General features: G+C 46.4%; 1 protein-coding gene across 3 annotated transcripts in view; it reads left to right on the top strand.

Moving 5' to 3' along the window:
* The window catches only part of IGF2R (insulin like growth factor 2 receptor), a 234,364-nt gene that overhangs the window by 167,590 nt on the left and 43,396 nt on the right, over positions 1-23,378 (top strand). For all 3 annotated transcript variants that reach the window (XM_088474371.1, XM_088474372.1, XM_088474370.1), the window contains 6 exons: positions 5,975-6,062; positions 8,394-8,603; positions 12,691-12,821; positions 13,956-14,050; positions 16,206-16,336; positions 17,230-17,420. In XM_088474371.1, coding sequence (XP_088330497.1) covers positions 5,975-6,062; positions 8,394-8,603; positions 12,691-12,821; positions 13,956-14,050; positions 16,206-16,336; positions 17,230-17,420 — 846 coding nt within the window. The remainder of the gene's footprint in view (positions 1-5,974; positions 6,063-8,393; positions 8,604-12,690; positions 12,822-13,955; positions 14,051-16,205; positions 16,337-17,229; positions 17,421-23,378) is intronic.

The raw sequence follows: 23,378 nt of genomic DNA, 5'->3' as shown, positions 1-23,378 counted from the left end.
TTTCCATACTAAGGACGCTGATGCTAAGTCCAAAGTATATATTCCTGGACTTATTCGGGCGGTCCGCACAGCCTTGGTGATTGAGGACGAAGTTCCCCCAGCGGCTAAATCTAAGTATGCCTTTTTCAAAGATGTGAAGGGCGATGCCACAGTCTTTCCTCTTTCGGGTCAGTTGGTGGACCATTTAGAGGAGGCGTGGAAACAACCTGGCAAAAGATACCAGCCGCAGAGACGCCTGGCGGTGGCTTATCCGTTCGCGGATAATTATTTTGCTAAGTGTGAATCCCCTCCACAGGTGGATTCTCACGTGACCCGTCTTGTCCGTAGTGCCACATTGCCGATGCCATCCATGTCCTCCCTTAAGGATGCTACGGACCGCAAGGTAGAAATCTGCCTGAAGTCCGCTTATTCCCTTGCAGGGGGGGCAGCACGGCCGGCTATGGCCATTTGCTGGGTTGCCAGAGCGATGGAGCGCTGGGCGGATTCATTAGAGGCTTCTTTTGAATCCGACTGTCCGGCCGAACAGGCGGAGTTGATTGGCAATCTCCGTGATTCGGCCACCTACATCAACGAGGCGGCTCTAGACATTAGTACTCTGGTGTCTAGAATTTCTTCAGCAGCGGTAGCTGCTCGTCGCACCTTGTGGCTGCGATCCTGGAAGGCGGACGCAGATCCAAGAAAGGTCTGGAAGCGTTGCCGTTTACCGGAGAAGTTCTCTTCGGTCCGGATCTGGATAAGATTGTGGCCACGCTGGCGGCAGCCAAATCTGCTTGTCTCCCGTCGGCCGCTGCTCCTTCTGGTTCTGGACCATCGTCCTTTCGGTCATCTAGGGCCCAGGGCAGGCCCAAACCACAGTCGTTTCCTCGACAGGCTGGCCCTAAGAAATCGGTCAAGCCCCGGAAACAGGCATGGAGTACCAGACGTCCGGCCCCCAAGCCAGATGACAAGCCTGCGGCCTGACGATCCGGGTCTCCCCTTGGGGGATCCCAGGGTGGGAGGCCGCCTGCTGCAGTTCTCCCGGTGTTGGTCGTTCACTACGACAGACACTTGGGTTCTGGAGGTGGTCTCTCACGGGTACGCCCTCTCCTTCCGGCACAGACCCCCGGCTCGATTCTTCACCACGGGTCTACCATCAGACCGGAACAAGGCTACGGAGCTGCGGAAGGTATTGCACACTATGCTCCAGGCTGGAGTTATAGTGCCTGTTCCATTCTCCCAGAGGGGCCAGGGTTTCTATTCAAATCTATTTTTGGTACAGAAACCCAATGGGTCATATCGTCCGATTCTCAACCTCAAAGCACTCAACAAGTCTTTGCGGGTCCCGAAGTTTCGGATGGAGACCCTACGGTCCATCATTCTGGCGCTGGAACCTGGGGACTACATGGTGTCATTGGACATACAGGACGCTATGGCGGTCATGGCGGCTTCTCTGCGGCTGCAAGGAGTCCGCATGTTGCCGTACTTGGACGACCTGTTATTGGTGGCAGGATCTCCAGAGCTCCTGTTACACCACTTGGACCTGACCATTGCACTGCTGCAACGGCACGGCTGGCTAATCAACTGGCAGAAGTCCACTCTAATCCCGTCTCGGAGGATTCTGCATCTTGGAGCCTTATTGGACTCGGGACAGCAAAGGATCTTCGTGACGGAGGACAAGATCTCTGCTTTACAGTCAAGGGTGCGCAGTTGTCTGCACAGCCGCCGGGTGTCCTTACACTCGGCGATGAGGTTACTGGGCTCCATGGTGTCGGTGTTCGACATGGTGGAATACGCCCAGTTTCACTCCAGACCTCTGCAGCACCTGATCCTGTCCAAGTGGAACGGGCTGCCTCAGTCTCTGAAGTTCCAGACGATTGTGCTCACCCCGGAGGTTCGCCTGTCCCTTGCGTGGTGGTTAAAGACGACCCACCTCAACAAGGGACGTCCGTTCTGGGTTCCAAATTGGGTCCTGTTGACAACGGACGCCAGTCTTCGGGGCTGGGGAGCAGTTTCGGGTCCACACTTGTTCCAGGGCAGGTGGACACCGACAGAAGCGGAGCTTCCAATAAATATCTTGGAACTCCGTGCGGTCTTCAATGCTCTCCTGCAGGCACAGCGGTTTCTCCAGGGTCACCCGGTGCAGGTCCAGTCGGACAATGCTACCACCGTGGCCTACATAAACAGGCAAGGAGGAACTTGCAGTCGGGCGGCTCTCGTAGAGGTCTCTCGGATCCTGGTTTGGGCGGAGCGCAATCTTCCGGCCATATCAGCGGTCTTCATCCCGGGAGTGCTAAATTGGGAGGCGGACTTTCTAAGTCGCCAGGACGTTCATCCAGGGGAATGGTCCCTGCACCCGGACGTTTTTCAACTACTGGTGGACAGGTGGGGTCTTCCAGAAATCGACCTCATGGCGTCCCGGCACAACAACAAGTTGCCGGTGTACGGGTCTCGCACAAGAGACGAAGGGGCGTCTCTGGTGGATGCTCTGTCCGTCCGGTGGACGTTCAGGTTCGCATACCTGTTCCCTCCGGTCTCCCTTCTTCCACGGGTAATCCGGAAATTCAAACAGGAAGGAGGGACGCTCCTGTTGATAGCTCCCGCGTGGCCCAGACGGCACTGGTTCTCAGACCTTCAGGGTCTGTCCGTGGACAGTCCTCTGCGGTTGCCGCTACGACCGGACCTTCTGTCTCAGGGTCCTTGTCTTCACCCGGACCTGACTCGGCTGTCTTTGGCGGCGTGGCTGTTGAGACGGCCATGCTGAGGTCCTGGGGGTTTTCCAGCTCTGTGGTGCGTACCATGTTACGAGCTCGGAAACCGTCTTCCGCGAGGATATACCATCGCGTGTGGCATACGTTCTTCCAGTGGTGTCGACCGAGAGGTCATGCACCGCGGGAGTTTCGTCTGTCTCGGATTCTCGCCTTCCTGCAAGCGGGACTAGATCATGGGCTTCGCCTTGCTTCTTTGAAGGTACAGGTTTCGGCCCTATCTGTCTGGTTTCACCGTAGGATTGCTACAATCCCGGATGTGCGCACCTTTATGCAAGGTGTTCTCCGTATTCAGCCGCCCTTTGTTCCACCTGTGGCGCCTTGGGATTTGGCTGTGGTCCTGAGGGCTCTCCAAGGACCGCCGTTTGAACCACTGGGCTCAGTGGATATTAAATGGCTAACAGCTAAGACTGTTTTCCTTCTGGCCGTTGCTTCAGCCAGACGTGTTTCTGAGTTAGGGGCTCTTTCTTGTAGACCCCCTTTCTTGGTTTTTCATGGGAACAGGGCAGTGCTCCGCACTCGGCCCGAGTTTCTTCCCAAAGTTGTTTCCCAGTTTCATGTTAACGAGGAAATAGTTGTTCCGGCCTTTAACTCACCGGGTCTTTCCGTGGGTGAGGCCTCTTTGGATGTTGTGCGGGCCTTAAGGACTTATGTTGACCGCACTTCTTTGTTTAGGAAGTCGGACGCTTTGTTGTCCTCTATGGCTTCTGTAAAAAGGGTTGGCCTGCTTCAAAGCAAACTTTGGCAGCCTGGATCCGTATGGCTATTTCTGAAGCTTATCTTCATGAAGGCCTACCGGTCCCTCCTTCTCTGAAGGCTCATTCCACTAGGTCTGTGGGTCCTTCGTGGGCAGCTCGACGTGGTGCCTCGGCAGTTCAGATCTGCAAGGCTGCTACGTGGTCTTCTGTCCATACCTTCGTGAGGTATTACAGGTTTGACACCTTCGCCTCTCAGGATGCTTCCTTCGGGCGGCGGATTCTCCTTTCTGCACAGGAGCGTCCCCACCCTTAAAGGATACTGCTTTGGGACATCCCCAAGGTATCCTGTGGATACCCTATGGACCCTGAAGTAGAAAATATGAGATATGGTAAGAACTTACCCTTGTTATCTCTATTTCTACGAAGTCCATAGGGTTCCACAGGACTCCCGCCCTGTCGCACCTGTGCTGCAGATGGGCTTTGCTCTGGTCACCGGTTTTCCGTCTCCCTCTGGTGAGAATGTGATTCTTGTATGTGTCCAGATCTTTGTTCTCTCTCTTCCTTCTCCTCCTCCGGCCTATGGCTTGGTAACTAACTGAGGTGCCTTGGCCCGGGGGCGGGGTATAGGAGGGGGACCTAGTGCATCCTGGGAGGCTGAAAGCTTAACTCTTTGGTGCCCTGCGACTGACGTCACACCTATACCCCAAGGTATCCTGTGGAACCCTATGGACTTCGTAGAAATAGAGATAACAAGGGTAAGTTCTTACCATATCTCATATTATTTTTGATCATCATTTTTGGAACTTCTTTGCAAACACTGTTACAAGTATATGTACAGTGCATTCGAAAAGTATTCACAACGCTTCACTTTTTCTACATTTTTGTTATGTTACAGCCTTATTCCAAAATGGAATAAATTAATTTTTGTCCTCAAAATTCTACACACACAACCCCATAATGATCACATGTAAAAAGTTTTTTTGAGACTTTTGCAAATGTAATAAAAAAACACTAACAAATCCCATGTATATAAGTATTCGCGGCCTTTGCCATGAAGCTCAAAATTGAGCTCAGGTGCATCCTGTTTCCACTGATCATCCTTGAGATATTCCTACAGCTTAATTGGAGTCCACCTGTGGTAAATTCAGTTGATTGGTAATGATTTTGAAAGGCATACACCTGTCTATATAAGGCCCCCACACTTGACAGTGCATGTCAGAGCACAAACCAAGCATGAAGTCCAAGGAATTGTCTGTAGACCTCCGAGACAGGATTGTCCCGAGGCACAAATCTGGGGAAGGGTACAGAAAAATATCTGCTGCTTTGAAGGTCCCAATGAGCACGGTGGCCTCCATCATCCATAAATGGAAGAGGTTTGGAACCACCAGGACTCTTCCTAGAGTTGGCCGGTTGTCTAATCTGAGCGATCGGAGGAGAAGGGCCTTAGTCAATGAGGTGACCAAGAACCCGATGGTCACTCTGTCAGAGCTGCAGCATTCCTCTGTGGAGAGAGGAGAACCTTCCGGAAGGACCACCATCTCTGCAGCAATCCACCAGTCAGGCCTGTATGATAGGGTGGCCAGACGGAAGCCACTCCTTAGTAAAAAGCACATGGCAGCCCGCCTGGAGTTTGCCAAAATGCACCTGAAGGACTATCAGACCATGAGAAACAAAGATTGAACTCTTTGGCGTGAAAGCCAGGCGTTATGTTTTGAGGAAACCAGGCACCGCTCATCACCAGGCCAATACCATCCCTACAGTGAAGCATGGTGGTGGCAGCATCATGCTGTGGGGATGTTTTTCAGCTCTAGGAACTGGGAGACTAGTCAGGATAGAGGGAAAGATGAATGCAGCAATGTACAGAGACATCCTAGATGAAAACCTGCTCCAGAGCGCTCTTGACCTCAGACTGGGGCGACGGTTCATCTTTCAGCAGGACAACGACCCTAAGCACACAGCCAAAATATCAAAGGAGTGGCTTCAGGACAACTCTGTGAATGTCCTTGAGTGGCCCAGCCAGAGCCCTGACTTGAACCCAATTGAACATCTATGGAGAGATCTGAAAATGGCTGTGCACCGACGCTTCCCATCCAACCTGATGGAGCTTGAGAGGTGCTGCAAAGAGGAATGGGCGAAACTGCCCAAAGATAGGTGTGCCAAGCTTGTGGCATTATATTCAAAAAGACTTGAGGCTGTAATTGCTGCCAGTGTTGCATCAACAAAGTATTGAGCAAAAGGTTGTGAATACTTATGTACATGTGATTTCTTAGGTTTTTTTTTTTAATTAAATTTTCAAATATCGCAAAAAAACTTTTTACACGTTGTCATTATGGGGTACTGTGTGTCGAATTTTGAGGATAAAAATGAATTTATTCCATTTTGCAATAAGGCTGTAACATAGCAAAGTGTGGAAAAAGTGAAGCGTTGTGAATACTTTCCGGATGCACTGTACATGGGTGACTGTATGTTGTGCTTCAGAGCTTTTTCATAATAATAATCATAATGTTTTTTTTTTGTTTTTTTTTTAATTAGGGATCCCCTATTTTCCAAGAGCAAGATGATTGTGAATATATCTTTCTATGGAGAACGTCGGAAGCCTGTCCTGTTGTGAGAGTAGAAGGTGGGGAAAACTAATGAGTGCTTATAGTTTCTGTGCTGCATTTGACATGAGTGAGAGCCAATATTCACTTTCAGTTGTGGAACATGGGATCTTCATGCCAGCGAATGTGGTGGTAGTGTCTAGACGTGCTGTGCTGTGTGGTGTGTAAAATATTTAGGTAAATGAGGTTATTAGGTTACAGGACATCATAGCTAAAAATTAGAATATTCATAGTCTAGGAATATGCATATTCTCTAAATTTCCTATGTGTGAAGAGCACATAACCCTAATTGACGTTGATATATTGCACATATAGCCCCCATAACTGTCAGGTACTGTATGCATTACACAGATAAATTCTCCAGTGACACCCTCACATTGCAATGCGTTCCCCCAAACACACACTTATACATCTTTGAAGAGAGATAACACCCACTGACAGCCCAATATTGCAAATAAAGAAGAGCAAGGATGCGTAAATCGGTTACGCCTAAGATATATGACCACGCACCTCCTCTTCTTTTTTTTCTTTTTTTTTTTTCTTTTTTTTTATTAAACACAATGAAAAGTGTATGAATCAAGTCTCTATTTTCTCTTTCATCCATTCTGGCAGCCTTGGGGTGTTGGCGCTGTGTGGACCTGGCATATCAAAATAAACTTGTTTATAGCTAGGACCTCCCCCTCTACATCCCATCTGTCTCAAAGAAGCCAATAGGAATCTTTCTATCTTCCTGTGCCCATGGAGTGGCCACCATCATCGTTTAGCTGCTGGGGCAGCTTTCTAAGTGATTTATTATCATTTTATATTCATCTTTTTCTTGTGGAGTTCTCATAAAGTTGGACAGTTAGGAATGCTCTTGGCATTCTGTCAACCACATCTACCATCGTGATCTCTGGTTCCCGCTGAGGGGGTGTCATGGGGTGCTGTTTTGGGATTTGGTACCGCCGATGTGATTACCAGTAGCTGCAATGCCTTCCGCAAAAACCTGTGACCGTACGCCAGTAGCCGCCACAGAAATTACACTGTTATTGAGATGGGGTGTATAGCCCAACTTCCTTAGGGATTAAACAATCATATAGAAGTAAACCATTTTAGTTCAATCAGGCCTCTGCAACTTACTGCTTAATTCCCTCATCTCCTAAGCAGACTCACAGATCCCACAACCACCAAAGAATAAAAGGTCTGTGCCTACTTTTTCTTATCTCGTCTGCATTCTGTAGAAAACCAGGGTTGAGCTGGCTAAAAATGTGTTCTGGCACGCAAATGTCACACAGCAGAGATCACATATTATTCAAAAACGACTACTGCCTCTACAGATGTCCATTCATTTGGAAATACACTAAACAAGTCTCCCTAGAACCTATTTCCTCTCAACTGTGTTTACTGGACTTCTACAATAATTCCCTTTTCTGTTGGGTTATTTTGTCAATACATTTACTACAACCTTTCTTGACATCATCTAGTAAAATTTGAGAGCACAGGGACCCCAACCATAGCCAAGACCTGTTTTGGGAGAAATGAGAGGGATGACCAATCACAGGCTGTAAACAAGAGATTGCAGCTTGTGATTGGTGCTCTCACTCATATATGCTTTCTACACCTTATAAGGGTAGGGGGCTATAAAACAAAAAAAAGCCATTGAATTCTGTATCCATTCTACGGGATGCAGTCAGGATACCGGCGGGCACTATCCCGCCCGCAGATATTCCGACACTTACATTCCGGCATGGGACTAAAGATAGGCGTCGAAATTCCGATGCCTATCAGTAGCCCTTCTATGGATACCCGACACCTGGCATACCGAACAAAGGAAGGGGGGGTTAGGTTTAGGGACACCCGGGTGAATTTGGGGTTAGGCACCCCGCCGGGAGGGTTAGGGAAGGGGACGGGGGGGGTTAGGCTTAGGCACCACTAGGGGGTGGGGTTAGGTTTAGACACACCCATGGGAGGGTTAGGTTTAGGGTGTGGAGAGGGGAGGTTTGGGTTAGACACTGGGGGGAGGTTAGGGTTAGGCTCCCCTAAGTGAGGATTGGGGGGGGGGAAGGGGAATGTTGGGGTGCTTACCTTCAGCTGTTGGGATTGCAACCCGCTGGGCTGCCGCTGTCGGTATTTGATCTGGCGGCTAAACCGCCGGCATTACATACCAATTCCCTATTCTACTATTGGTGATGAGTGCACCTGGATTGGGGGCCAGTGGGTTTACACAGAATCTGTTTATCACTTTTCTTGTATTTAAAATTGTAATATTGCCTAATAGTTTTGTCCTGTGCATTTAGAACAGCACCTAATTTCAGGATTTGTTCAGTTGTATTGACTTATTTATATAGCCCTTATTTCTAACATTCTTACAGGTGACAACTGCCAAGTAACAGATCCAAAATTTGGCTATGTGTATGACCTAAAGCCACTAGGTGAAAAGGTTGTGGAAGTGCTAGATAGTGACTATACGTACCAGCTCAAGGTCTGCGGCAGCATTACGGGATCTCTGTGCGAGTCCCAAGCACCAGCTGGAAGCACAATCTCATCCTGTCAAGTGAAGGGTAACACAGGAAAGCTAGCAGGTATGTATCAACCTGGAAACTTTTATTGAAATATCACATATGCAGAAATAAAGATTCCAATGCAGTATACTACTATTACACTGTGGGGAGCAAGCAGCGCACAATATATAAATGTCCGGCCTCTGCATGGGGGAACCAACATAACTGTTCATGTGGAAGCATTGTTTGTCTAAACCGAGTAATTAATAAAGTTTAAGGGGCACAAAAAGTGTGTTTCATGCTTGAAAATAGCTTTAATCATATATATATATATATATATATATATATATATGTGTGTATATATATGAGATACACCAGTGGGATTATTAGCTAGTTACTTGCTTTCTGTGTCAGAAATATTGGCTTGTAACCCAAACAATTTTATTGTTATGTTATACTTACTGCCCTTAATAAAGCCCTTAATAAAAAAATCTTCCTCTAAGGAAAAACAAAACACAAGAGTAAATAAACAAATTCTCCAGATGGTTGGAGGAGAAATAATTAGAAAAAAAGCACAAATTTATTCCTATAGTTTCTGCTTAATGTACAGGTCCCTAACTTTCCACAACCTGCATATGCTGCAGGTAACGTTCTCGCATATTGCTGGAAAAGCATGTCTTGTTGAAAACAATTTAAAGTGTGTGTGTGTGTGTGTATATATATATATATATATATATATATATATATATTAGAGATGAGCGGTTCGGATTCTGTGGAATCCGAACCGCTCCGAACATTGGGGATCCGAGTCCACCCGAACCCTGTTCGGGTGTTCACCGCCTGACTCGGATCCCCGTTCGGGGCCGAACGGCGGCCGCCTGATGTCGGATTCTCACTAGAGAATCCGACATCAGGTCTCCTATTGTGTAGGGCAGAGCGCTGTGATAGCGCTCTGCCCTACACAGACACAAACACACAGCCGCCAGCGGCAGCTGTGTGTTTGTCACAGCAGCCAATGAGAGTCACACAGACTCTCATTGGCTGCTGCACGGAGGGAGCCGGCTGGAGCTCACACATGAGCTCCGTCTTCCGGCTCCCTCCGCAGTGTGTGACAGGCTCAGCAGAGCGGACGGCGCGGGAGCGGGGAATCAGGAATCAGGTCAGTTTTTTGGTTTTTTTTTTTACTTGTGAAAGTTGTGCTAGGGCTGGGGGCGCTACTGGGGGGGGGCTATACTACTGGGGGGGGCTATACTACTGGGGGGGTCTGCTACTGGGGGGGGTCTGCTACTGGGGGGGGTCTGCTACTGGGGGTCCATACTACTGAGGGGCCTGCTACTGGGGGGGGCTATACTACTGGGGGGGGTCTGCTACTGGGCGTCCATACTACTGAGGGGCCTGCTATTGGGGGGGGGCTATACTACTGGGGGGGGGTCTGCTACTGGGGGGGCCATACTACTGAGGGGCCTGCTACTGGGGGGGCTATACTACTGGGGGGGGTCTGCTACTGGGCGTCCATACTACTGAGGGGCCTGCTATTGGGGGGGGGGCTATACTACTGGGGGGGGTCTGCTACTGGGGGGGCCATACTACTGAGGGGCCTGCTACTGGGGGGGCCATACTACTGGGGGGGCCATACTACTGTGGGGCTACTACTGGGGCAGCCTACTACTGAGGGGGTCCTGCTACTGGGGCAGCCTACTACTGGGGGCAGCCTACTACTGGGGGCAGCCTACTACTGGGGGCAGCCTACTACTGGGGGCAGCCTACTACTGGGGGCAGCCTACTACTGGGGGCAGCCTACTACTGGGGGCAGCCTACTACTGGGGGCAGCCTACTACTGGGGGCAGCCTACTACTGGGGGCAGCCATACTACTGGGGGGGCCATACTACTGGGGGGCCTGCTAATGGGGGGCATACTACTGGGTGGCATGCTAATGGGGGGCATACTACTGGGGGGCATACTACTGGGGGCACTGCATAGGGGACCCTACTACTAAGGGGACTGCATAGGGGGCACCACTGCTGGGGGCATTGTGTAAGGGACACCGCTACTGTGGGCATTGTGTAAAAGGGGCACTACTGTGGGCATTGTGTAAAAGGGGCACTACTGTGTGTCGTAACATAAATAAGAGACACTACTTTATGGTGTAATGTGAATCAGGTCCTATGTGCGGTGTACTGTGAATAAGATTGTGCACTGTGACTCCTTGGGCCGTAGCCCACTATGTAAACAAGTACTGTGATTCTGCTGGCCGTACCCCACTGGGTGGGTGCACTACTTTTCATTTCTGCCACTGCTGTGAGGCAATGTGTCATAGATGTGCTTTATACTGTGGTGTCTGTGTCGTTGTGCTGCTGCTTTGTCGCTTAGTAACCAGTCAGCTCACTGCAACCTTTGACCAATAATGTTGAAAACAATATTATAAGCTGTGATATGGTCTAAATTGACTGGAAATTAATGTTATTGAGGTTAATAATACTCTAGGAAGAAAAAAAAGACCAATTTATGTGATTTTAGCTTTTTTTGTCAATTTTTGTAAAAAGCCAGTCACCACAGTTTGGCAAATCCAAATCCAAAGCCAGACGACGAATAAGAACCAAATCCGGCAAAAATGGTCCGGCGCACATCCCTAATATATATATAATATAAGGGCATATACTTGGAGAACCACAAGTACCAGCAGGCGGGGTATTAAGGGCCTGCTGGCAACTATAGTACCTCTGCAAAATAAATATTCAAATAAAACACACAGACAGTCTTCTAAATCTTTTATTTACCAGGACCTTCACCTGGAGCGCGGTGGCCAGTAAGCTCTTTTGCGCGGCCGCTGCACATCCAGGGCTTCTGCGGCGTCAAATTAGCAGCTCCACCATTTTGTGAGTGACAGCAATCTCATTCTGTGAGAGCTGAATCTGCAGTTAACCACAGGGTGTGATGGCATACCATATCTGTATTGCGCAAGGAACACGTCCATTAGTCGTAATTTCATTGCTTCTTGAAGTTTGAGTGGCAGAAAATCAATAGGTTTTGTGAATTTTCAGATCATGTCTAAGCAGCCTTAATGGGACATATGAAACCGTAAGGTTTTTTGTCTATGGAATATATATATATATATATATATATATATAATGTTCATAATAAGATTGTGTTTAAAAGTGAAAGAATAAACCGTATCCTACTGGTCCAGTGTTAGGAGGCTGCTGCTCCCCATTCCAAAGTGCGTGTAATGAGAGCTGGCAGTGCTAGAATCTCTCACATTGAGCGCCAGACACAATGGGCGGAATTCAATTGTTTTCGCGGCCCGCATCTCCCGTCTAAAGTGACAGGAGATCGCGGGCCGCTATGCAATTGTTCAAGATTTTCGTGCTGATCGCGCCCATAGAGGTCAGGTTTAGCCGCGTAAAGCAGCTAAACCTGACCAAAGTGCTGGGCGCGATCGCGAAAAGTGATGTTTGGGCGCCCAAACATGTCACTTTTCGCACATTTCAGCTCTCATCCCCCAGGGGCTGCGAGCTGAAATGTAGCGCTGGCAGCTCATCGTGCTTGACAGGAGCAAGAATTGAATAGCTCCGTCAGGCGCGATAGGGGCTGGAAAGAATTGAATTCCGCCCAATGTGTGTGTGAACCCTGGAGCTAGAGTACAGTAGGGTCTGGCTGTTTTTACTGCTTTACTTCCAAAGGGGGATTGGAGGCCCCTGCAGCCAAAGTGGAGCTATAGACTATGGAGCAAGATTCTGGAAGTTAGTTTGCGCAGCAGTGGATGATCCCCCCTCCCATGCCTCCCACACAGAGTGGCTTCTGGTACTGGTGACAACGTCTGGTAGTGGCAGCAACTATTCTCCTACAGCTGGGGGCACTAGGGTGTTGCGCAGTAGGCATGTACTGTCAGTGAGTGGTGACTGACTTGCACGAGTAGAGCAGTAACGGTAGGTTATTTCTAATAAGAGCCATTCCAAGCCATTTGGATTATTTTACAGAAATGTATAAAATAGTATCTTTCTTCTAATAGGCTTCTAGCATGGAAATCATGGTCTGTATTAAAAATTATAATACAAAAAGTAGCTTGTTTTTATATTGTACTGTATTTGCTCTTATACCTAGTAATATCAGTGATGTTACACTGTGTATTGCTTCATACATTTTTAAATTTTCATTTTTTTTAATTAGGTTTGACGAATCAAAAGCTGATTTATAAAGATGGACTAATTATGTTAAATTATACTGGAGGAGAAGTGTGCCACAAAAAGTATACACGTACCACTCTGATAATATTCCACTGTGACAAGACGGAAGGAAAGGTTGGTACAGTTACCTCACTAAGCTGAATTTTATATCGGTTTTGTTACTTTCCCACTGTCAGAAAATATGATGTTTATTGTCTGTATCCGGGTCTTAAGCCAGCCACACACAGGTCAAGTAAACAGGATCAATGTCCTGTCAGCCGCATCTGAGCAGCCAGGTAATTTACAGGGTAACACAGGGCCTGTTCCTGGTAATCTTCTAATCAACTTTACAAACATAGCTGCTAAGGATCTAATGCCCAATATCACAGTGTGTGGCCAGGGTTTCAGTGTCCGCCCATGTACATATAATCACTGGGCCTGATTCAGACTTGTACGAAAACTTGCGTACAACTTCGGTAGAGTGCAGAACTCATTCTGTGCATACACAGGACCCATTCTGCAGAACAAGTCCAGCGTCATAACACGCAGTGCCCCCTAAGCTGCAACCTGAATGACAGGCTGCGGCCCTTTAGGGGCAGGGAGGGTGTGCCACCGGGCAGCGTCATCCCTGTTTTCTGGCTGTGCCAAGGCCAGTGTCTGTGTCTTCCGACACAAATTTACTGGCCTCAGCAGCGCAGATGAGGCGGCCAATCTCAGTAGATATAAGGGGCCCATACATCTAAAGTCCCGATTCCCAGTTCTGCTAACCCGATCCACGGATCGACTATCAATGATCGTCAATCCGTCGGCGGAACAGGGTAATTTAACGTAAAAAATCCCCCAACTCCCTGATTTCAACCATTTTCGGGTCTAGATCAGGGAATCGAGCATATTCCTGATTCCTGGACCCCGACGTTGGCAGAACTGGGAATTGCTGCAATAGTGGCTCAATATATAACCTAAGGTCTCGATGGTGATCTGATGTATCCATTTTTGGACGCAGCGCTCGGATCTGCGATGGAGGCAGGAGAAGTCTCTTGTCCTCGGACGCCTGCTACATCATTAGTATACCGGTGCAGCTGCTGTGTGCATAGCGTGAAACTCTGAAATAGGCCCATTGCTTGTTATTAACAGCCATTATATTTTTGGAATCTCTTTATACATTACTACAACTTTTTACTTGACTATAAACATTAATTACTTTAATATAGATCATTTTCTGCTGTTACAGTCTTTGTAAAAAATGTTACTTGTATTATTTAATTTCAGCCGGTCTTCCTAAAAGAGACTCCTGACTGCACATACATGTTTCAGTGGCGTACACCACGTGCCTGTCCCTTCAAACCTGTTGATTGCTCCTTCAAGTAAGGCCATGCCACTGTTTTTACCTACTGTACTATGTGTATAATTCAGAATACAACCTGATTGATAGCTCCCGCAGTAAAATGTGTTGTTTAAAACCGATCCATGATGAAGAGATTTTTCTAATACCCACCAACCGTGCTCACTTCAAAACTCTCAGTCCCATACTGACAGTATACAGCGCTCAGCATACCAGACTTACACCCACCATATACTACATGTGCAAAGATATAGAGAGTGATGTGTAATCTGCGCTATTTTAATGAAGGAGATGAAACAGTATGGGCAGAGCGGTTATCTGGTGGGAAAACGGGGTTATTGTGGCTGACACAGATCAATGTGATCACTTTCTTGATCACTCAGATAAATGTTGAATTGTTTGGTAGATCTTATAGGGCGCACACGGGAAAATTAGAGGGCGGGTAAAGGGATAGAGGGTGTGAACTGATAAAGATATATCATAAGATATATGTCTATGCTGTGTTCAACACATAATAATAAGAAAGGGTATTAAAATTAGGGTTCTACTCATACATTTATTAAATACAAGCATTAATACATAAAAAAATATATGGAGTATCATGGTGGTATGAATTCTATGTTACTCTCCTGTGTTTCCTATTCTTGATATAGTGTACAAAGTATACGTATGTATCTGTAGAACATATATTAAAACAATGGTCAGTTAATAATGTGGGTTCCTAAAATGCTAAAAGTGCTACAAATATATAAAATTGTATGTGTGTGGAGATGTGTGAAATATGTAGCAGATGATAAATACAAATGAATATAAATAGATATGAATATAAATGGATATCAGAGATAATTCTCAGAATATACTGTGCAAACTGAAATGATCAGCAACAAGTGGCATCCGAGACACTGCCTATTTTGTCAGGACCGGGCCCCATCATTTCTGATGGCAGCCTTGCCAGCCTTACAGCCTGATCAACACCACAGGCACATACCCACCGTGCATTGCTCTGTGCCAGCATAACGCCTCATGTCTATCACATGGCTATGCCCCCATATAATGCTCTGTAGCCACCGTGACAGTGTCCTGTTCTTTACAGACCTATGTCCACCCTACACTTTTCTGAGACCTGCTTAACAAGTTATCATGCTGCCCGCCATCTTATACTTAATGTGCAATTCCTTTACCCTGCATAACAGTTACATGCATTTTAGTTACTGATGAAAGTGCTCTGGCTATGAAGACTGTAGGTCTGCTGCCACGAACACTGGGTCCTACCCTTCTAGATTTTGCTTGGAAGGGGGAGCACGACAGGTGATTTTAGATCTAAATCTCCCAACATGGTAATTCTAGTGGGAAAGAAGAACCAGTAGGAGAGGTCACTAATGGTGGGTTACTGATGGTAAGAGGCACCCTGAGAGCAGATCTGTAAAAGTCAACGTACTATAATAAGTTACCATCAGAAACACATCCTAGAAATGTTGGTAAAGTAATTTATATATGTATATGCCCAGATATTTTAATTTAGAGCTTTCCACTTGAGTTTGAAATGTCTGTTTTTATATTGTTAATGTAGGGTGTGCAGTTTGTCGCTTTTACAGCATTTCATAAATAGTAATATAGACTCAAATTTGAATTGGCAAGCCTTTTCTTTAATAATACTGTGTTATTCTTGTAGCTTTCGTTATTAAGTAACTTTTCTTTTTACAACGTTTGCAAATACTTTCACTGAATATGAAACAACTTCAAAGGGCGGTATTCAATTGTTTTAGCGCACCTTATCTCTTGTCTAAAGTGACAGGAGGTCGCGGGGCGCTATTTAATTGATGCCTGTTATTGTGCCGATTGTGCTCATAGAGGTTGGGTTTAGCCACGTAAAGTGGCTACTCCCGACCCAAGTGCTGGGCACAATGGCGCAAAGTGCCGTTTGGGCGCCCAAACAGGTCACTTTTCGCCCATTTCAGCTCGCACCCCTTGGGGGGTGCGAGCTGAAATGGTGCGTCGGCAGCTGATCGCGCCCGACAGGATCAACAATTCAATAGCTCCTGTCGGGTGCGTGGGGGGGGCGAAACAATTGAATTCCGCCCAAAGTGTTAAGGCGTTTTTAAGATGTAAGATGTAGCTATAAATTACCTAACCTTTACGGATGCTTATCCTTTTTCTTTCTGGATATTAATTTTCAGGGACACACTAGGAAATTCCTATGATCTGTCACCATTATCCAATTACAGTGGAAACTGGGAAGTTCAACTTTTTTCCGGATCTAATCAAAAGTACCGCATAAATATATGTATGCCTCTAGTGCCAGAGAAGGGTAAGGATATTATTTCTAAACTACTTTATTTCACCATCCATTCTGTTTTATTTTACGCGATGTACACACTTTGCTTTTAGTAAACCTGTGATTGGTAGATCTGGATGAAGAAAACATTAACCATAATCCATATTTTTTGATATAACAATTAATGTGCATATGTTTTTATGTTTTCTCTCGCTACTGAGAGGTCATTTGAACAAGTAATATCGCTGGTGCTGCTCCCATTGCTGCCAGAAATAAGTCCGTCATTAAAGCTGGTCTGGTACCCAGGATAGAATCCTCAGTTTTGCATAGTCACACCCTTAGGTGCTACTTATGCGCTTATAACTTGTATCACTGTGATTTTGGGCAGTTCTATATCTTCACACTTGTTTTTTTTTTTCTTTACCAGAGTTACCATACAAGTCCTCTTTTGTTACCCCTTGCCTCCCTCCCTCCCTTATATCAAGGTTTCTCTTTTCTTCTACCTGACCTTGTTTCGCTCTAATATTATAACAAATGAACCACTCTTATAATCAGTACTATAATAGTGAGACAGACATTCTGTACTATACTGTAATATTGAAATGATTATTTTATTTACAAGCACATGGTGGTAGTGTTCATTTCAAGTGTGTGGTGTAAATAAGTGCAAATGAAGGCATTTCAAAATATGAATCCAATTAAACTTCTATCCGCAAAGAAAAGCACAAAACAAAATTAAGACGGCACAGTATTACATACAGTGAAAAGCCATCTGTACTGGGCATCTGTCCATAGTCTCACACAGCCTACTTATAGATAGATATTGGTGGGAACATAACAGCATAATGCAATTTCAAATTGTAATGTCCATTGTCTTAAGAAAAACCATTAACATTTTAAAAACGTTTCTGTTTGTTCATGGACAGATTCATGTCCACATGGCGCTGCCGCCTGCCTAATAGACGGCGCGAAGGCCATAAATTTGGGAGAGCTTGCGTCAAGTCCAAAGTGGGAAAATGAAGTTGCCATTCTCCAGTATAAAAATGGAGATCGCTGTCCAGATGGTTTAAGAAACAGAACAACCACCATACGCTTCAAGTGTGATATAAACAGAGTCGTAAGTTAATTACCAATTTTATGATTGCTTTCATCTTTAAAAGATCCTGTATCATTAATAAATACCGATGTGCCCTCATATACTATTGCAGTCGCACCAAACAGCCCTTCTCAGCGCGCCAGGACCTGTCTGACTCAGCTTGTACAAGTGTGCATCTTATTTGCAAATGGATGCGATAAACCAATTCACAAGACTTTACTGATTATCTTGATTTGCGACTCTTGTGCGAGCTGAGTTACACGGGACCTGGCGGTTCACTAACACTAGACGTCTCATGTTGCATGGCGTATTGAGGCTAGATTTATGAGAACACCTTTATATTTTTGCTTTTACACATTTAGGGGGGAATGCAGTTGTTTTTGCGTGCTCGATCATGCCTCATTCCGCATCTAAACTGACTGCAGGATATTCAGTTGTTCGTTTGCTTTTTCCGCACATGTCGCACCCAAATAGAACCCATCTACAGTCCTAGGTAGTGCGGTGCCCAAAACAAGGATTTTTCGAACATTTCTGCTTGTCACCTCGGGGCTACGAGCATAAATCATACTATCGTGCCTGTTGACAGGAACAATTGAATAGCTGTCACCGGCGCGCAATACTACTGCCGACAGCGAAAATAATTGAATTCCCCACTTTTATCTTTCTGTTTTTCTTTCTGTATGCGCTTGGTAGAGTTGTTTCCAATGCCCTTTGGGATATGACACTGCTCAGCTCTAACCACTGGTTTCATGTAATGCAGCAAACAGTGAGCAACTCTGTTTCTTACAAAAATCTACATCTATGCACAGAAGGTGAAGAATCAACTTGTTTCTTTATCAAATTAGGAATTAATAAATTAATTGTCCTATCCACTGCTCCATGGAACATATTGGTGACAGTACAGAAGTACATGCAGTCCAAAGCTCAGAGGTTCCCAAACGCGGTCCTCAAGACTCCCCAACAGTTCAGGTTTTAGAGATATCCGTAGTTAAGCACGGGTGACTTTATTATTACCTCAGTCAATTTGATTTAACCACCTGTGCTCAACCATGGATATCTCTAAAACCTGAGCTGTTGAGGTGACTTGAGGACAGCATTTGGGAACCTCTGCCATAGCTTTTATTTTATAGATGCTCTGTTTTTCTCTTGGCTGAGAAAGGCATCATCTTTTCAGATTTAGTGCAGTGCAGGGCATTTCTTTTGCTGGGTACACACTTTACAGACGACGAGCAATATATCATTCAGTGCATCAGTTCATGTGTATACACGATATCAGACCCTCCAACATGGCCCCTTCCATCAGGTACACAATGTTCTGCTCCTGGACTTCTCTTTTAATTTATTATTGCAGCCACCTGTGTTGAAACACCCTTCTGATCATTTAACTAGCTCAACACAGATGGCTGCAATTATAAATTACCTGGGAAGTCCAGGAGCAGAACATTGTGTACCTGATGGAATGGGTCATGTTGGAAGTTCTGCGATATATCTGTGAACGACATCCGACTGATCTGTTATGCTGTCAACATGAACCGCTTATAATGACATTACAACTGGGTGGGCAAATTTAAATGCTCGTCCAGTTGTGATGTCTGGTTAGACATATCGAGCAGCCGAGTGCTAAGTGTGTGTGCTTCCCTACTTGGCCAGCAGGCCGCTGGGTTGGCTGGGAGTGTAGCCCACATATATTTGCAAAGTCTGTTTTGATGCTTTGTATTGCCTCATAATGCAGCTCTGTAACTATAATAATTTTGATACATTTTAGAATTGTGTTTGGAATTCCTAGAATAGCCCCTTTTAGCGCCATTTGCTCTTGTGTATATCTCCCACATACAGATCTTGCAAAATATATGTTCTATTTAAATTTGGGGTGCATAAAAGTGGATATAATTATATATTGGGTCATTTTAAGCCACTTTTAAAAAACCTTCAAAATACGCCTTTAACACCCACCTGCAATCTTAAATACACCTATCCCACTCCTACAACACTATCATATACCTGTCCCACATCATTTAAGCCATTTTCCTGCACTTTTTCACCCCAAAAATGACAGGTCGTAATTGGCCAAATTAAGCTAATAAAAAAATAAAATTTTTGCCTATTTATTAAGAAGGGTGTCTCAGTGGTTCTGCACCAAGTCCCGACATTTTTAGCCAAAAATAGGGTTTTGCACAACTTATCACCTGCTCAGAGGTGGTTAAAAGAATTTGCCGATAAAGGCAGCCCAAACACCAAAAAAATTCTCGCTCGCTTGTAATTGGTTAGCCTTTTTGCGTGATTTACTACGGAGATTTATTTTTTTGGGTAAAAAAAAAATCAAATAATAATTCTCTGGAGAAAAATTACAAAGTTTCTCTAAATACAATACTCTAAATACATGTAATAGGATAGGGACAGAAGTTCTCTCCCTAAAATTGTACCACATGACCACGGATTTACGAGAGAAAACAGGTTATTGCATCTAATTGGATACCCCCAATATCGGTTGTACACACCAGCCGACGGGAAAGACCAACTATCGTTGGTCAGCTGTACCCAGCATTCGTTTTTGACTGTTTTACAAGCTGTATTTAATAGTTGACCTTAGACCGCAGAAAAGTGTATCCAAAATGTCTTAAGCTGGGTACATACTGAGTGATGTGTACCCGACGGGCTGACACATCTGATCCTGGGCACGCGTCAGAACAATGTACTGAGCAACGGAACGATCACTCATTCCGTCCTTCATTATACTGCATGGTCCCGCATGAGATATCGTCAGGTTTGATATACTGCACAATATGCACGACATTGCTCGAGTGTGTACCCAGCTTAAGAGTTCTTGAATGAGCTGCAGTGAAAAATAGTCTGAACATAGCCTAAAATTAGTACCACAGATACAGAGCCGGCCCTAGGCAAGATTGTGGCTTTTGCCCCCCTCCTGTGGTCTTGTTGTGCTGTGCTTCTATCCCATGCAGCCTCATTTCCCCCATATGTCGGACCAGCCCAGCATCATCTTTCTTTTGTAAAAATATTTAATAAAACACTTACCTTTTCTTCTTCACTGTCCATAGAGATCCACAGGGATGTGGTTGGAGAGATTCAGGAACCAAACGGTTAAAGCTTTCAGCTCCCAGGATTCCTCGGGTCCTCCTCCATATATACCCCAGCCACGGGCCTTCAGTTGTTCATTTGGTGCGACAGGATTCAGGCGCACCTTTGTAACAGGGGACTGCTCAGGCAGTCCTAAGCTTTTATGTTTTATTTATTTTTTATGTTTTTGGGTTGGCAGTACTGAGCGTCTGAATTGAAACGCATGTACTGTGACTCCATCTACCCCCACCGGGCCGCAACACCCGTAACAGGGCTGGTGATTTCGGCGGGTCTCGGCTGAGATTGCTAGCAGCGATGCTGGAACCTGGTCTGCAACCGGATGCATGGAGATGACTGGTAAGGCGATTCCTCGCTTATCGAGCGCGGCAGTCCTTGCTTCCGGCATAGGAGACGCACCAGAAGCCGCTTCAGTCAGGGCTCGGAGCATCCGCGTCCTCACTAGACCACCAGGGCCTTATCGTCTGACGCCGGGGATCGGCAGCAGACACTTCTGCTGGCACAATGCCAGCGTACCCGGCCGGTTGATGCAGCTTAGGGGAGGTAGGTGCTCTCCCGGCAGCTCCGACCCAGACGCAGTCCCTTCAAAGGTTTACGTGCGTCTGGGTCACTCCTCCTACCTGCCTGATGTATATGAGACGCTCACAGACCTGATTCAGCGAGCACTGCTGAACGCAGAGTCCTGATTTTTGGGATTCTGCACAGGTGCCAGACCCATTCTGCGCATGTGCAGAACGAGTCTGCAAGTCCGCTTGCAGACTGTCAGTGATTGACAGTCTGCTGCCGTTTGGGGACGGGGAGGGGGCGGCGACAGCCTCTGTTACCCGAAATGGAGGCATGTCTCGTCGTTGGGGGAGGGGGTGCAGGGAGGGAAGAGGCCAGGAGCTCCATCGGGTGACGGAGATTTCCGGGCCTCTTCCTTTAAACTCCGGCTGTGGGACCCTATGGGTCATTGCAGCCGGCCGATGGTACGCAGATTGACTGATGCTGTGTTGAACAACGCAGCTCGGTTAAGTAATGCACGGGGCGGCTAAGCCGCGCTCGCCCGAAAAGTGGGCATGGCCTAATTACCATAGGTCACGCCCCCTAAGTGCCGCTAATTGGGGGCGTACCCGTACGGCATGCCTCCCATTTATCGTCGGGCTGGGGGCGCGCCCAGAACTCCTTCAATAGCTGGGCTACTGCTGAGCACATGCGCGCGGCATCCATTCCTCTTCTCCGGGGCCGGCACCGCCACGCAGCTGCGGCGATGGGGGTGCACAACCTCCCGAAGCACCAGCGGGACACTTTAGCTCGTGGGTGGAATAGCGGGACAGTGGCCGAAAAATGCGACTATCCCGCCGAAAATCGGCATGGTTGGGAGGGGTGCACCCTCTATGGGGTGGCGCCCCTGTTCGACCGCACTTTTCGAACTTACCTCGAGCCAGCCCTGGGTCTCATTTCTCTATTCTAAATTAAAAAACCCTCAACAGGTTTATTCATGTACCCAAGTTCCGTATGGAAACTTACCGTTCAATTATTTTGGCAATGTTGCCTGGGGATTGTGTGGTTTCCTTGGACATTCAGAATGTGTATCTGCATGTTCCTATTACGCTATCTCACCAACAATTTGTACGTTTTGCTGTCCTACAACATTATTTCCGGGCACTGCCCTTTGGCCTATCAACGGCCCCCCGAGTATTTACCAAGATAATGGCAGTCATGACGGCCTATCTCAGGCGTCAGGGAATCAGAATACGACCATATCTGGATGATCTTCTGATATTGGCACAAACTCCAGTTGTTTTACAACACCATCTTCATCTGACCATAGCCTGCCTACAAAAACACAGCTGGATCATCATTTGACAGAAATCCTCTCTTTCTCCAGCACAGCAGATGATACATCTGGGAGCACTTCTGGATTCTCAGGTAGATTCTCGGGTGTTTCTACCAGAGGACAAGATTGCGGCCCTATCATTGTGAGTACCCAAACTGTTATGCAAGCGAAGGGTATCCATTCTATCAGCGATGCAGGGCCTGGATATCAATTGTATCTACCTTAGATATGATGGGGTATGCTCAGTTTCATTCCAGGCCTCTGCAAAGATTGATTCTCTCCAGGTGGAACGGACAGTACCAGCTAATAAGGTCCCAGAGGATCATTCTCACTCCAGAGGTGTTTTAGTGTTTTTGTGTGCGTGCGTGTGTATAGATTAATAAATAGATATGCACCACATTTATTGTCACTTTTTTTTTCTTGGTTGGTTGGGATGAATTTACGCCACTGTGAACAAGTACTTGGCTGCTTGTTTTAACACTGAAATTTAGAATTAACCTAGGAAATGCCCCTTACCCACTATAAATCTTTATGGTTTCACCTTTTTTTGCCCTTGCTCCTATTTTTTGCTCTTACTCCTATCCCTGAATAAGGCCTAATGTATCTGAACACAACCTAATCATGATTTAGTAAAAAGTGACATTTGGGGGCTAAACAATTACCTGCATAAAACTGCACTTTATAGTGAGATCTGAATAAACAACAAATGACATATGTCACAGCTAAATAGTATCTTCTCTATTCACCTTCTTACATTCAGCATTGTACTTGGCCATCTTCTGGGCAACTATATATATATATATATTCATGAGTATTATTAACAGTCATACTAGCACCTTTCATTGCATCATACTTGGTCGGGAGCCTCCTGAAAATTGTGTGTCGCTTCCGACCCCCCCGGAAGAGTGGACAAGTCTCCCGGCCGGCACCTCCCGCCCTACCCACCTGCAATTCCCGCCGGCGTCCGCTCCCACCTTTCATAATTGCCCGGCAGCTGATGACGCGATTCGCGCTAAATCGCGTCATCGTGGCCCCGGTAATCTCTGCAGGGTCATAATGATCCGATC

This window comes from Taudactylus pleione, unplaced genomic scaffold (assembly GCF_031769625.1).
Source record: "Taudactylus pleione unplaced genomic scaffold, aTauple2 ptg000154l, whole genome shotgun sequence".
NCBI classification, from domain to species: Eukaryota; Metazoa; Chordata; class Amphibia; order Anura; family Myobatrachidae; genus Taudactylus; species Taudactylus pleione.
This window is presented reverse-complemented; position numbering and strand designations above follow the sequence as displayed.